Source organism: Nicotiana attenuata, unplaced genomic scaffold (genome assembly GCF_001879085.1).
Source record: "Nicotiana attenuata strain UT unplaced genomic scaffold, NIATTr2, whole genome shotgun sequence".
Classification (NCBI taxonomy): domain Eukaryota; kingdom Viridiplantae; phylum Streptophyta; class Magnoliopsida; order Solanales; family Solanaceae; genus Nicotiana; species Nicotiana attenuata.
In genome coordinates, this window is record NW_017670306.1 from 466,382 (window position 1) to 481,655 (window position 15,274).

A 15,274-nucleotide genomic window follows, 5' to 3' on the forward strand; every position below is an offset into this window, starting at 1 on the left:
ATAAAAATCAAGATCGTGGTGGTGGTGCTCAAAAATCAAAGTCATTTGGTCTTATAAGTGATTTATCCTCATAAAACCAATCCTTATATAATAAGTTATCTCATGTTAGAAGCAATAGAAAATTATATGATGTTGCATATACCAGAAACAAAGTATCAACTCCTTCCAAAAATAAAAAGCAAAATATCAACCATAACTGTATTAGTATATAACATAATGTCAAATTAATATGAAGATCACTTTGTGCATCTTGATAGCCCTGGTCCCTGGGAGTGAGGGACATAGAGGAACATGATTAAAAAATCTCAAAAGAAAAAAAAAATCGAATCTACTAAAAGTCAGAAAATCAAATACCTTCTTTTTTACTTGGTGACTTATGGTGATTGATGGGCTTGACTTTGAAGGAGCACTGCTGTAGATAATTGATGTGTTTTTCTGTATATGACTTCTGACTAAGAGACTTGCATTTATTGGTCCAACACTTCTTATTAAATTGGAACTTGCCGTATTGTCCATTCAAGGAGATTCCACTTCAAATATTCATCCAATATGCAAAATGTAATCTTGCATTTTTATGTCTTGCATCGTTAACATAGAATAATAAAATTGGACAAACATGATCAAAAGACTTATTCCCCCATTTTATTTTATGTGACAAAGTTTAAATAGGGACCAAGTTAAAAAAAAAAAAAAAAAAGATTGTTGAAACTTATAATTTGAAATATGTCATATTATTTTTAAATTTGAAATATGTCATATTATTTTTAAATTTGAAATATGACATATTTAATTTGACAAAGTGTGAATGTAAAACTTTTGAAGCTTAATTTTTAAATATAACAGAACATTTTTGTGGCTGCAAAAACTTCTCGTTAAAGTTAAAACAACTAAATTCAAATTTAGAAGTCTATTAAGCTTATATTAATTCCAATCACTAGATTTTGTTTAAAATCTTAAAAACTTTGCTCTTTTATAAACCAAAAACTAGAAACGAAACAATGTTCAACCATGTATTATTTCTTCAATAGGTAATGTCAAATATTATTGTCACGACCCAAAATTGACCATCGTGATGGCCCCTATCGTGAAACTAAGCCAGCCTCGACTTAACAACCCAACACAGCAACAATAGGTTTGAAAACATAAACGGAAGCACTTAACATTAAAGAAAAAACTGTTAGAAACATAAGAAAATCCCGAACCCAAAGTGACACAATCCAGCCCAAAAACCAGGGTGTTGCTGAGTACATGAGCGTCTACTCGGAATACAAATCACTACAAGGTCTAAAGAAAACAGCTGAAAATACATCACATGATAAAGGAGGAGAGTCAAGGCCCGCGAACGCAGTGCAACTACCTTGATAGTCTCCAAACTATGGAATACTCGATCAGCAACCGCCGCCGTGAACTGAGTCGCCTGGATCTGCACACAAGGTGCAGGGAGTACGTGAATACACCAACTCAGTAAGTAACAAGTCCAAACTTTGGACTGAAAGGTAGTGACGAACTCAACCTCAACAGGTATAACAGAAATAAATGTGCAGAAACGTAGGCATGCTTTCAAGTCAAATAGACAGCTCAAAGCAGTAAAATGAATACAGATCTGAACAGTGTAAGGTATACAGCTCAGCTAATCTCTACATGCCAATGCACAGAATGCATGAAATGCACCGTATGCTCCCACTCTCAAGTGTTCAACCACTCGGTACTGTATATGGCCATCCGGCCCAGAGAAATCCATCCTGGAACATATACAACACTGACAATAAGTCACCTAGTACCGAGGAAAAAGGGGCAATCCAACACTGTGGAGAAATCAATCTCCAGGTAGCAAGTACTTTGGACAAATCCTGTCCAGGGAAATTCATCCCTCAATAATATCATCCGCTCTCACTGGGGTGTGTTACAGACTCCGGAAGGGCTCCTGCAGCCCAAGGGCTATCATAATAATCAATATAACCACTGCGGCGTGCAGCCCGATCCCATAACTGTCTCTCATAACCAGGCTCTCGGCCTCACTCAGTCATCAATCTCTCCAGTCTCACCCACGGGCTCACAATGTAATGAAAACAAACCCGGAACAATGATATGATGAATCAATAACTAACCGAGACTGAGATATGATATAAAAATGCACGAACATGTCTAAGTACGGAATATTAATGAAAATAATGAGAGGGCAGCAAGAAACGACCACTAAGAGTCCCAACATTACTAGCGTGAAGCCTAAACATGATATGCAACATGATTTACAACTCAATTACTTTATCACATGATGAAAATATGGATACCAACAGGATAGAGTCACTAAACGGTTCCATGGATTCACCCAAGCCACAATTCTCACGGTGTACACCCGCACGCCCGTCACTTGGCATGTGCGCAACTCAATACCAATCACATAGCGCATAATTTGGGTTTCGAACCCTCAAAATCAAGTTTGGAAGTGTTACTTATCTCTAGCCAAGCAAAATCCTTCTCCGCGATGCCTTTGCCTCTCAAATCATCCTCCAAACGATCCGAATCTAGCCACAAGCAATACAATACAATCAATATAGGCTAAAGGGACCAATTCCATGAGAAAACCACAAAAAATATAGTCAAAATCCGAAATCGACTCAAACTCGGCCCCCGGGCCCACGTCTCGAAATCCAATAAAAGTCACAAATCCCGAAAGTCCATTCACTCATGAGTCTAACCATACCAAATTTATCAAAATCCGACCTCATTTGGTCACTCAAATCACCAAAATCCACTATCCAATTCTCAAGCCCTAAACCCCCAAATTTCTAGCTCAAATCCCTAATTAGATGATGAATAAAGCCACGGATTCACGAAATTTAGACCAAGACGGGTTAGAATTACTTACCCCAACGTTTTCCTTGAAATTCCTCGAATAATCGCCTCTCTCCCGAGCTTCTCAAGTCCAAATTGAGAATGAAAGACAAAAACCTCGAGCTGGTGTTTTCTGCCAAGCAATAGCGCACCTGCGGTCCATTTATCGCTTATGCGAAGCCGCACCTACAGAAAATCCATTGCAGGTGTGGATTTCACTTAAAAAGAATGCATTTGCGTCCATCGCAGGTGCGAAAATCCATCACACCTACGGCTACCTCTCGCACCTGCGCCCAGCTGCCCACACCTGCGACTCCTTCCTAGCTTGTCCTTGGCCGCTTCTGCGGCCCCTCCTTTGCTTCTGCGGGCTCGCACCTGCGGTTCCCACTCCACAGGTGCGGTTACACCAGAACCAGCAGCTTCAGCTGCACTTCTTCAACTCAAAACAATCCGATAACTACGAAATCACCCCGAGGCCCTCGGACCACAACCAAACATACCAACACGTCCCATAACCTCATACGAACTTAGTCGAACCTTCGAATCACTCAAAGCAACATTATAATACCAAACGACACTCGGATTCAAGCCTAAAGAACTTCTAAACTTCTGAATTCCACAAACGATGCCGAAACCTATCAAACCACGCCCGAATGACCTCAAATTTTGCACACAAGTCAGAAATGACCCCACGAACCTACTCCAACTTCTAGAAATCCAATCCGACCCCGATATCAAAATCTTTACTACTGGTCAAAATCACCAAAATTCCAACTTTCGCCAATTCAAGCCTAATTCTACCACGGACCTCCAATTCACATTCCGGACCTAAGTCCAAAATCACCTAACAGAGCTTACAGAACCATCAAAATTCAAATCCGAAGTCGTTTACACATAAGTCAACATGCGGTCAACTTTTTCAACTTAAGCTTTCAAATAAGAGACTATGTGTCTCAATCCACTCCGAACCCGAACCAACTAACCCGGTTATCATAATATAGCTGAAGAACAAAAAAGAAGCAGTAAATGGAGAAACATGGCTATAACTCTCGAAACGACCGACCGACTCGTAACAATTATACTTTGTTAATATCACAGGGGTATCCATCAGTACTCAAATCATATAGAAAAGTGATACATATCGTATCAACTGGAAAATGGCATTCTAATGAGTATAAACCATAAGGTTCCACTTCATAAAGGTAATCAAATCAACATCATAAATCTAACGAACTTGAATCACCAAAAGTAGTACTTGTCCAACCGACATTTTCTCATTCCTTAGTCTTCTCAAAGTTGCCATTTTCACTAGAGCTAACTTTTTTTTTTTTCGGCCTAACGCTCCAGTATTATTATATGGAGGGGCGGAGCCATCCTTATTCGAGGGGCGTCAACTAACACTCTTTTACTGAAAAATTATATTGTGTAAATAGGTAATATATATATATATATATATATATATATATATATATATATATATATTTTGTATCTTTTGACTTTTTTTGTGTGTTTACTTTTTATGTTTTGAATTTCACCTGACTATAAATGGTTTGTTAATTTTGAGAACCGTTACATGTATTTACTAGTGGAGAGAAAGCATCAAAACAATACAAGACAATGTCGAGTCTAAATAAATGTTCAATCAAAGTCCTCTTAATTTATTTGAATCGGAAAGAGCAAGCAAACTCAAGCAAAATTAATGTGGGCAAAAAATGTTACAATAACTTTAATATGAAAAAGGCAATACAAGCCAAGAATTTTACGTAGAAAATCTATTCAAAAAGAAGAAGAAAGGAATTACAATACCTCTAACCCATAAAAAAGTTACAAAAATTTTAGCTTATACAAAAATTCAAGGACTCCAAAACATACCACTGTACTTTTTTACGTTTATGCATGATATATCTAAAACAATTGTATATTCAGACTTCATGTTATCCCATAAATATCTGATTGAGAAGTTTTAGTTTTCACCTTTAGGGTCTGTTTGGAAAGCCACTATGTAATTGGAATTGGTGTAATTACTAAGGTAGTAATTACATAGCCTCGTAATTACACAATTAGGACGGCCTGTTTATTTGTTTGTCATAGTGTAATTACAGTGTAATTACAAGTTTACTGTTTGGTTGCACAAGTGTAATTACACAGTTAAATTTAATTTTACATAAAGTAATTATCATAATTTAAAAATTAATATAATAAATATATGCATATAAATTTTTATAAGTATAAATGATATTGTATTTGGTATTTAAGATGTATATTTTTCGTGAATATACATTAATTAGTAATCAAATATTTATAACTAATATTATAAAAATAATTTATATATATATTTCAAATTTATATAGATACTTACAAAAACTAAAAATACACATTATGAAAGACCATCATGGAATTCATGTTTGCTAAAATAAATTAATATTTATAAATATAATGTCATAGCATTATTCAATTGTTTGACAAAAGTAATCTATCAATTCTAACTAAAAAAATGAATAACATGCAATATGAGTCAATATTACTAATACAAGTAAATTGGAACCATGAATATAACACAATTTTAAAGTTAAAATAAAAAATAAAAAATAGTTTAACATATGTCATATTCCAACATAATAATAGTAAGTTCCACCCACTTAAGATTAGGAAACATAATAAGTTTATAACCACATTCAACAATGAAATTCCACTTTAATTGCATCATTCATTATTTGCCATATTGCCATGTTTGTTAATGACTCATTATTTCTAATATTAGCAGGTGTAGTTTCAATAAAATAGAATAATAAAATAAATAAAAAATAATATATAGGCAATTACATGGAATCATAAGAAGTAAAGGTAGATAAATAAAAGATAAATAATGAACAAAGAAAAATATATTTTAAACTTTTAAAAGAAATTAAAAAGTAAACATAAAATTTAAAAAATAAAATAATAGAAATAAAAAGTTATAAAAATAAATTAAAATAAAAACAAAAAGGAAAGAAACTAAAAAGCAACCTTGTAATTACGCAGTGAATTACCACCAATTCTCACCTCCTCTTGAGAATTGGAGAGTGTAATTATATTCCTCCAATTACACCCAATTCCATACCGACCAAGTAATTACTTGACCAAATAAACATGTCAAACTGTGTAGTTACACGCAAATCCATTATCAAAATGACTTTCCAAGCATGCTCTTAGTCTCAACCTTATTAATAACGTACAAGCCCCCGCCGCGTCCCAATGTAAAGAGACTATTGCATCTTCTTTTCTGTCTATTTGTGCCATGACAATCTCATTGGAATTACGCGAACTTACTTACAGAGCTAGAGCTAGAGTTTAGGTTATGAGGTTGGCCGAATTTTATAGTTGTGATTCAAATCATATATTTATTTTAAAATTTTTATTGAATTTATAAATTATTAATTTGGCACTCAATAACTTAAAAATATTAAAATATCAATTAAATCTGTAAGCTTTAAATTCTGGCTTCAGTATATAATAGTATATCATTCCGGGGGTTACGGTCACATATGCTGATTGAAGTTATCTTGTTAAATCAACTAGTATATGGCACACAAAGAAATAATTCCATGAACCATGAGGGAATCTTAACAGATTTCCCATCAGGGTAGAGCTAGCTAGGAGCTCAATTGGTTAGTCTAATTTAAATTTGCGTCGCATGAGACCTATTTAGAAAGTGTTACCTAGTAGAAATTTTATTATTTTTGGTGCTCAAAGCTTGAAAACTTTGGCTAAGGATGAAAGGACCATCCATTAAACATTCAGTCTAAGGGTTTTTCTCACATTAATATTGCAGATTTAGGAAATGAGATTTAATGGAAAAACGTGTAAATCTATCTTTATACAAGCAATGTATAATAAAATTATATAGCATGTGATTTAATAGTGTAATTTCATACGCGTAGAAGACCTCTTATATACATGTATATATATAATAATAACAAAAGAATATTCAAATAAATAAATAAAGAGGAGTTGGACTTTTGAGTTTTGAGGTTAAGAGAGAGGTGAGTGGTCTATTCAAGTGACTACCCCCACATAAACATCCACTGTGTATAGTTTCTTTGTCCCCTTTCACTCACATGCATTTGTTCTCCCACTTCAATTTCCCCCATAAATACACTCTTGTCATTCCCATTTTTCCCAAAACACAATACTTTTCCCTTTCTTATCAGGTGATCTATTTTCTACTCTTTTCTAAGCCCTTCAATTCTCTCCGAAAATGGCTCTAATTAAGAAAACAAGCAAACACATCACTCAAACAGCAGCCCTCAAACAAATCCTCAAAAAATGTTCTAGTTTTGGAAAAAATATTGAGAATGGCTTCCCCCATGATGTCCCAAAAGGCCATTTTGTTGTATACGTGGGAGAAAATAGGAGTAGGTACATAGTTCCAATTTCTTGGTTGACACATCCAAGATTTCAAAGCTTGCTTCAAAGAGCTGAAGAAGAGTTTGGTTTTAGCCATGATTTGGGAATTACTATTCCTTGTGATGAAGATGATTTCTGCTCTCTGATTTCCATGTTCAGATAGAGAAACTCAAGGAGTTTATGATCTTTATAATATATATGGTGCACTAAGCTCTTGCTATGCACGAAGCTCGAGAAAGAGCAGATCCAGCAATCAAGTGAATAGCTAGAATCAACTGCGACTATAAAGGAACCCCTTCTAATTCTCTCGGGGTTGAGTGTAAATTTGTACTATATTGGTTTCACGTACTCTGTATTTTCATCAGTGGTGCTGAATTTGCACCCGTCGAAAATTCTTAGTGCCATTTTTCATGAGCAGAAGCTGAATTTAACAAATATATCTCCTGTATGTGTTCTTGCGTGTGTTCGGTTTCTCGACTTATTTCATCTCTAAATTAACTTCTATATTGTGACACTATAATTAATTAAGAGATCTAATAGAAGATAATTATTCATAATAAGTACAATTAATAACCTGAATAATGAAAAAGATAGCGATTCATTTCCCAACTCACATTAGGATGATCAATTAAGTGTTATTTTATTTATTTTTGGTCAACCAGAAAAATAGGTAAATAAAAGAAAAACAGACGAGCTGCTCAAATTGACACAACCAGTAGTGGCCTTTGTTTATTATATGAGTGGATAACCAAGTGTTCAAATATTAATAATCATGATGAATGAATTCAGAGATTTCCAGAGTAATTATTAATTAGTTGAACCAAGTGGATAGTTCATATGACATCGACAGCTATTTATCAACTGTGTTGTTTTCCAATCACTTTAAGATAGCACTAAAATTTCTAACTATTTTACTATGCTATTTTTGACAAACATATTATCGTCAACAGTAGTCTTAACCTCAATTACCGGTTATCAAATAAATAGTTAGTTGATCACTTGATCTAGATCAGATGTTGAAGCAATCTTTTTCTTTTTATAATAATTATGATGACCGGACAATTTGCACGTATTTAATTATAAAGTACCTGCTATCAGTCCAAGTACACATATCGGGCAAGTAACGATACATCCTCTTCTGTCACATGCTTGTAGGACCACAATGAGTGTATATGCCTAGACTTAATTTCCAATCACTAGGTTTGTGAAATCACGAAGAATCTCCTTGGGGTGTTAGTTGAAGACAAAGTTTGATTGTAATGGGGACAAAGTTGCACATATATGCGAACAGTTTTATTAACAAAAGGGGCAATTATCTCTTGCTTCATTTTTTTTCTCATTAAAAGTAAGATTAGATTTTGATAAAATAAATTAAATGTAGAATGACTTAAGTAGTATGACTCAACTTGTTTGCGCCATGTACATCTGCAAATGACTTATCCCAGTTACCATAGACTATTTCAAACGCTCGTTTGCACCCGAGAAATGTCTTCCTTTTGGTAATGGTATGGCCATATTCCTTGTGGACTGTTGTAATGCACTCTTTGATTTTATACCTTATGGACTGTTCGATGTGTGGAATAAGAACAAGAGAAATCAAGTCAATATCCAAGTTGAAGTGATTCCCGTTGAATGTGTCTATTTCGCATGTGTGGGTGGGAATGTATTTACCCACTTTCCACATACCTGTCTTCTTCTTGGTCGCACGCAACATCCAATTACATGGCCAAAACCACTTGCGGCAAACAACCTTGTATACCGTCGGACTTGACTCCCATACCTGCATCTAATGTCACTCTTTTACGTTGTGCATTTTACAAGCCCTGCTTAGGCGCGCTTTATCAGGAAAAAGCATCCCCTTTGCAAGCACCGTTGGTCTAGACTCATCCCACATTGCTGTCCGGATTTCATCAAAATCCCTTGTGAGAGCTTCCACATCCGGCACGGTTGGCAAGTTATCAATGAAAGGAATCTCTCTTGAATATAACGACACTTCGAGTCATACACTCTTCGTCTAGGGAGGTCTCTCTTCAAACCAGGTCCTTCCTCATCCTGCGCATCACCATCCTCACGAGGAAAGGGTGTCTCGTCTCCGGATTCATCCGCATTGTTATTGTAATCACTGTTCTATTCCTCACTCTGTGCATCTTCCAGATCCCGATGTAATACGTCATTTTCGGGCAATTGAGTGAGTTCAACTTGCTCGTTTTCACTGCACAACCAACAAAAATATAAGCTACTGAATTAATAAATGCTTTCCATATGGCTATATCACTTCACTTACAAGTCGTAATGTGATGAAATTCCATGATGGACGTTTTCAATTATGTGATGACTACCGGATGGGCCACTTGTAAAATTCATATCCGGCCGATACCCCCTATTAAATATATGAGCGTTAATACAAATTCAATACAACAAAAATATACATAATTAACACAAATGAAAATTGAAGTTTACCACTCGTCTTGTGAGTTATGGAAAGCAGGGTATAAATTATTTTTTCGCTGCTCATTCACCGGCGGTGATAAGTTTAAATCAAAGAAAACTCTTTCATCCGGAACCTGTCCGGCAAAAATTGCTCCAGAATAACCACCCGATGACTGGGGGTTATCTCTACTACGCACAACCTCATTTTTTGGAACGTCTTCGACCTTCACGTACATCTCCAACATTGTGATTACAAGAACTTCCCGACATTCGTCCGGAGTCCTCAGAAAATCACTCAAAGTTTCATCATCGTCGATGTTAAACTCCGAGTAAAAAGCAACCCCTTGTGGAGTGACGGAATACGGATATCTTCCGGTTACTTTAAGTATCACTGAACGTTTCCTCACACTCATTTTTTTGCATAACAACGATATCAATGTATCGTACTCCATTGTAAGTGGCAATTTAACATGACACTTAGCAGGTAAACTGTAGCCCACGGAGTTATTCTCCATCACAACCTCACCCCCCCAATATAATGAAACTCTTATCCTACGCTCTTCAGACATAATGAAAAACTGCTGGAGAATTTAACAACAATAGACGTTTCAACAAGAGTTAAATTTTTTTTGAATGAATTTCTATATGATTCTAACCTCTTTATATAGGAAATGGCTAGCCGGGAAGTTTTTTTTTTTATATATATAGCGCCAAACTAGTTGGCACTATACGCTTTTGAATTATTGAACTCAGGAATTATTGGTGGGGCCAGGAAAAAAGAGTATAGCGCCAGGTATTATGGCGTTATACCTGCGCCGTGTCAGCTTTTGCAGTATAGCGCCACAATACCTGGCGCTATACATTAACGGTGCAGTTACCGTTAATGTATAGCGCCAGGTATTGTGGCGTTATACATAAAAATATAACTTTTTTTCCCACCTATTTGTGTACTTTGAGTCCAAAGGAACCACATTTTGGTTCCGGACTCTGATTAGCACACTCCGACCTTAGGGAAGACTTTGGGACGAACTCAGTACCACCGTACCAAGAAAAGTAGTCAGTTTGGATGCCATTTTTATAAGTACTACTCTTTCTGTTCCAGTTAATGTAAATCTATTTTCTTTTTGGTCCGTTCAAAAAAGAATGATCCCTTTCTAAATTTGGTAACAACTTAGCTTAAACTTACAATTTTACCCTTAATGAGAAACTTTTATAACAACACAAATATGCTGGACCCCTTTTTGACTTATTTTGAACCACAAATTCCAAAAATTTTCATCTTTCCTTAAGCTCCGTGCCCAGTCAAACAGGTTTACGTAAATTGGAACGGAGGGATTAGTTAATTTCTACCATTTAATTTGGGGCAAGTTACTAGTCATCGTTTAGCAACCTCAAAAAATTGACTTTTGAAAGATAACTTCTCTGTTCATTGACCCATTCCAAAAAGAAGATGGATAGGAAAACGTAAGGGTCCTTTGGTTCCTCCCACATCCAATTTGAGTGGTGATTGTCATGTGCTAAAGCGCACCAACACCATTAATGGTATTTTTATCTGGAGCAACCCCAACATATTAACAAACTTCTATGAGGTATACGCCATTTCATTTACATAATTATTTTTTATATTTTGAAAAAATTTAGAGTCCTCTCTAGTTTGTACGATTAACTTTTTGCTTGTAAAAATTATTAATTGTATGAGAATAAAATAAGTGACAGAGTCCAAGTCATTTATTGGACGAAACATATTCCTAGTGATAACTTATTAAAGACTGGAATAGCTTTCCTTGTGTGTACCCTGCCTTTAAAATTTTAATAAGAAAAGTGATAATTCGTGAATGAATTATTAGCCATAGGCTTACAACATTGTCTTTTTTTTATTTTGTCACACAAATCATAGTTCAAGATTCATGAAAAAAGGAGTTCTGCTCAATTTCCCCAATACAAAGGACGGATTAGCAAATCGAAAAATAACATATGATATATATTTCGAGACAAAAGACAATTGGAACATTTGGAGTTTAATTTTGTAAAATATCAATGTGATTAATACAAGTTAACCAAAATTAAAAAATTATCATCTATCTTTAATATGGCCAAACGAATCAATAGAACAAGATAAAATATTTAATTGGAATAGTTTATTTCATACAAATACTTTGAATATAATCGTTTCTAGATGATCGTACACTTAAACTATAAGAAAAGATAATCATTCAAAGGAAAGAAGTTCTTTAGCATTGTCAGGATGCACCAAAACAGCCACAAGTCGGGTTGTGATAACATTTGATTCACTAGCACTGATTTCCAGTTGATAAACAGTTCCGTCAGGAATTACATCAGTTCCTCCTGCCATCACTCTTACAAGTTGAAAGTTGCTTTTAGACTCCTTGTTGTGCTCATTCACAGCAAATGTTGCGATTCCCACAACTGTAGGGTCATTTGGATTTTTTATGGGCTGCTCACTATCAAGAATATTATGTCTCAAGCCACTCCTTGCGGAGGAGACATGAAAGAAAGAAGAAGCAACAACAATGACTGAGAGACATGAGAGGAGGAGAAAGTTAAATTGTTGGGCCATTTTTCTTTCACCTAGAATTGTTAGAGGAGTGATTAACATCAAGTGATGTTGGACTTATTTATAGGAGAAAGTATCGTGAAATTAGTTTAGCCAAGTGAATTAGATATGAATAAATTATTACTTTAGTGTTTTAATTAGACTATTTTGGTATAATATTTATAATTAATAACTATCTTTGGAATTGAGAAAGAAATAGGATTTTAGAGAATACATATTAAGAAAATAATTATATGTTTTACTGTTTAGAGGAACTACTATGTGATTCTATTTAATGTTTTACTATTTCATATACATTTGAAAATTATCCTCCTTCCAAAATTACACTAACTTTAAGATTATTTTATTGCATATTAAGAAAACTCTTAAACTTCCTGCAATATGTTAAAAGTTAAACTATATACTTACATAATATAAGGAGGTATGCGACTTTACCTTTTGTTCGATAATGTAATGACCGGCCGATCGTTTTGAGTGTTGTAGTCCCGTTCCCCCATTTACTGCTTATTTTGTGCTCAATTTTTGTTATGTGACTTGCCGGGGTTGTTGGTTTAGTTTCGGGGATGTTTCATAATAAGTTGAGACACTTAGTCCCAAGGTTGGAAGTCTAAGTTAAAAGTATTGACCGGATGTTGACTGATATAGTTGGCTCCGGAATAGAGTTTTAATTGTTTCGATAGCTCCGTATGGTGATTTTAGACTTAGAAGTGTGTACGGATATTGGTTTGGAGGTCCGTAGATGATTTTGGCTTAAATTGGGGTAAGTTGGAAAAATAAAAATTTGGAGAGTTGAGAAGTTTGACCTAGAGTTGACTTTGTCATTACCGGGCTGGGATTTTAGTTCCTGAAGTTGGAATAGGTCCATTGTGTCATTTATGACTTGTGTACAAAATTTTAGGTCAATCAAAGTTGATTTGATAGGTTTCGACATCGATTGTAAAAGTTGAAAATTCATTAGTTTTTATTAGGTTTGAATTGGGGTGCGAATCGTATTTTTGATGTTGTTTGATGTGATTTGAGGCCTTGACTAAGTTCGTATCGTGATTTAGGACTTGTTGGTGTTTTTGATTGAGGTCTGGGGGCCTCAGGTGGATTTCAGATGGTTATCGGATTGGAACTTAGACTTAGGAAGTTGATGAAGCTGGGGGGCTTTCAGGTGTGACCGCACCTGCGAGGGGATTGGTCGTAGGCGCGAGCTCGGAGAAGCGAGACAAGGGTCATAGATGCGGGCTTGAATGAGTTGGTCAGTGGTCGCAGGTGCGAGGGATCTTCCGCATCTGCGAGCCTGCAGATGCGACAAGGCTCCGTAGATGCGGAGATGGGCAGGCATGGCTGGCTTCGCAGAAGCGCATGTTTGGGCGCAGAAGCGGTTCCTCGGATGTGGATCTTGGAGAGCAGGTGCGGATTGTGAGGGCTTAAGTGAATTCTGCAGGTCCGGAGATTTCACGCAAAAGCGGTTTCGCAAATGTGGGTTTTTGGCCCGTAAAAGCAAAATGCATGGGCTGTGTATATAGTCGAAGGGTATATATTTGAAGGGGATTTTTACGGGGATTTCACTAGATTTCAAGAGGTATGTCACTTTTGATCACTTGAATACTCATTGAATTTCCCACCTAGTTTACGTGTTTTTAAGGTGGTATTTTGGGAGTTTCGGGCTAGGGATTGGAGAGTAAGAATTGGGGATTTGAGTGACGATTTGGTGTCGGTTTTGTGTAATTTTTGTATGGTCGGACTCGTGGTTGAATGGACGTTCGGATTTTGTGAATTTTGTTGGATTCCGAGACGTGGGCCTAGGGTTGACTTTTTGAGTTGATTTTTGAACTTTTGTTGAAGAACTTAGCCTTTTCATATGGAATTGATTCCTATAGCTTGTGTTGATTGTATCAAGTTGTTTGTGGCTAGATTCAAGGCATTTTAAGGCCGAATCGCGAGGCAAGGACTTGTTGGAGTTGAGATTTTCACGGTTTGAGGTAAGTAACACTTCTAAACTTGATTCTGAGGGTATGAATCCCTAAAATACGTGTTATGTGATTGGTGTTGAGGTGATGCACATGATAGGTGATGGACATGTGGGCGTGCACCGTAGTAATTGTGACTCGATCGATCCCGTGAAACTGTGTACTCACCGAATCTTGCTATTACTCATGTCTACTCTATGTGTTAGAGAATTTGAGCCGTGTTTTATGTTAGAAATCATGTTTAGGCTATGTGCTGGTACTATTGGGACCCACAACGATCATTCTTTTGTTGTTGAGTTATTTGCTCAAATTGCAGTTATTTACTCAGTCACAATCATCATTGCATATTATATCTCAGTCTCTGTTACCATTTATTGTCACATCATGTGTCATTGTTTTAGGCTGATTGGCATGAGTGTTGTGAGCCCAAGAGACTGGAGAGACAGATGGCTGAGTGAGGTTGAGGGCTTGTTTGTGAGTGATATTGATGGGATCGGGTTGCGCACCATAGCGGGTACTAATGACTCATGATGGGATCGGGTTTCATGCCGCAATAGGTATTATTGATTCATGATGGGATCGGACTGCACGCCGCAGTATGTTTTATTAGTGCTTAGGCGTGATCCGCCCCTCCAGAGTTTGACATACCAACAGTGAGCGCAGGTACCATACAATGCTGAGTGACTGAGTGTGGTGAGCGAGAATTGAGACAGTCAGATTGAGTACTCTGAGAGTGTGAGTATGTGAGGTTTCCATTGTGTTGCATCACATGTGACATGAACGTTGACCTATAGATATAGAGATGTAATATTCCTCATATCAGTTACACTTGGCATATTTTATCTGTATTGAGCTTAACTGTTAAACCTGGAAGCATGTCTACATTCCTATACTGTATACCAACATATTAAGAGTTTCTCTGAGATATTATTGTCATATTTCCTGTCATTTTTGAAATGTTAAATTCTCTATTTGAACTGTATTGGTTGAGTTCGCCACTGCTTTCAGCCCAAGGTTAGTCTTGTTACTTATTGAGTACATTGGATCGGTTGTACTCATACTACACTCTGCACTTCGTGTGCAGATCCAG

At 36.2% G+C, this 15,274-nt stretch overlaps 2 protein-coding genes across 2 annotated transcripts; one reads left to right on the forward strand and one right to left on the reverse strand.

The window, feature by feature from the left end:
• The first annotated feature begins 6,900 nt into the window (after positions 1–6,900).
• LOC109237556 (auxin-responsive protein SAUR50-like) lies at positions 6,901–7,484 on the forward strand. The gene has a single exon (XM_019403875.1). The coding sequence runs from the start codon at positions 7,073–7,075 to the stop codon at positions 7,382–7,384; it is 312 nt and encodes a 103-aa protein (XP_019259420.1). The 5' UTR covers positions 6,901–7,072; the 3' UTR covers positions 7,385–7,484.
• A 4,376-nt stretch (positions 7,485–11,860) lies between these two features.
• On the reverse strand, positions 11,861–12,229 carry LOC109237551 (cysteine proteinase inhibitor 4-like). The gene has a single exon (XM_019403870.1). It carries the CDS (start codon positions 12,227–12,229, stop codon positions 11,861–11,863), a length of 369 nt encoding a protein of 122 aa, XP_019259415.1.
• Between the last annotated feature and the right edge of the window lie 3,045 nt (positions 12,230–15,274).

What these genes read in the sequence shown, in the direction of transcription:
- LOC109237556 (XM_019403875.1), top strand. Translation starts at nt 7,073, where the DNA reads ATGGCTCTAATTAAGAAAACAAGCAAACACATCACTCAAACAGCAGCC.
- LOC109237551 (XM_019403870.1), bottom strand. Translation starts at nt 12,229, where the DNA reads ATGGCCCAACAATTTAACTTTCTCCTCCTCTCATGTCTCTCAGTCATT.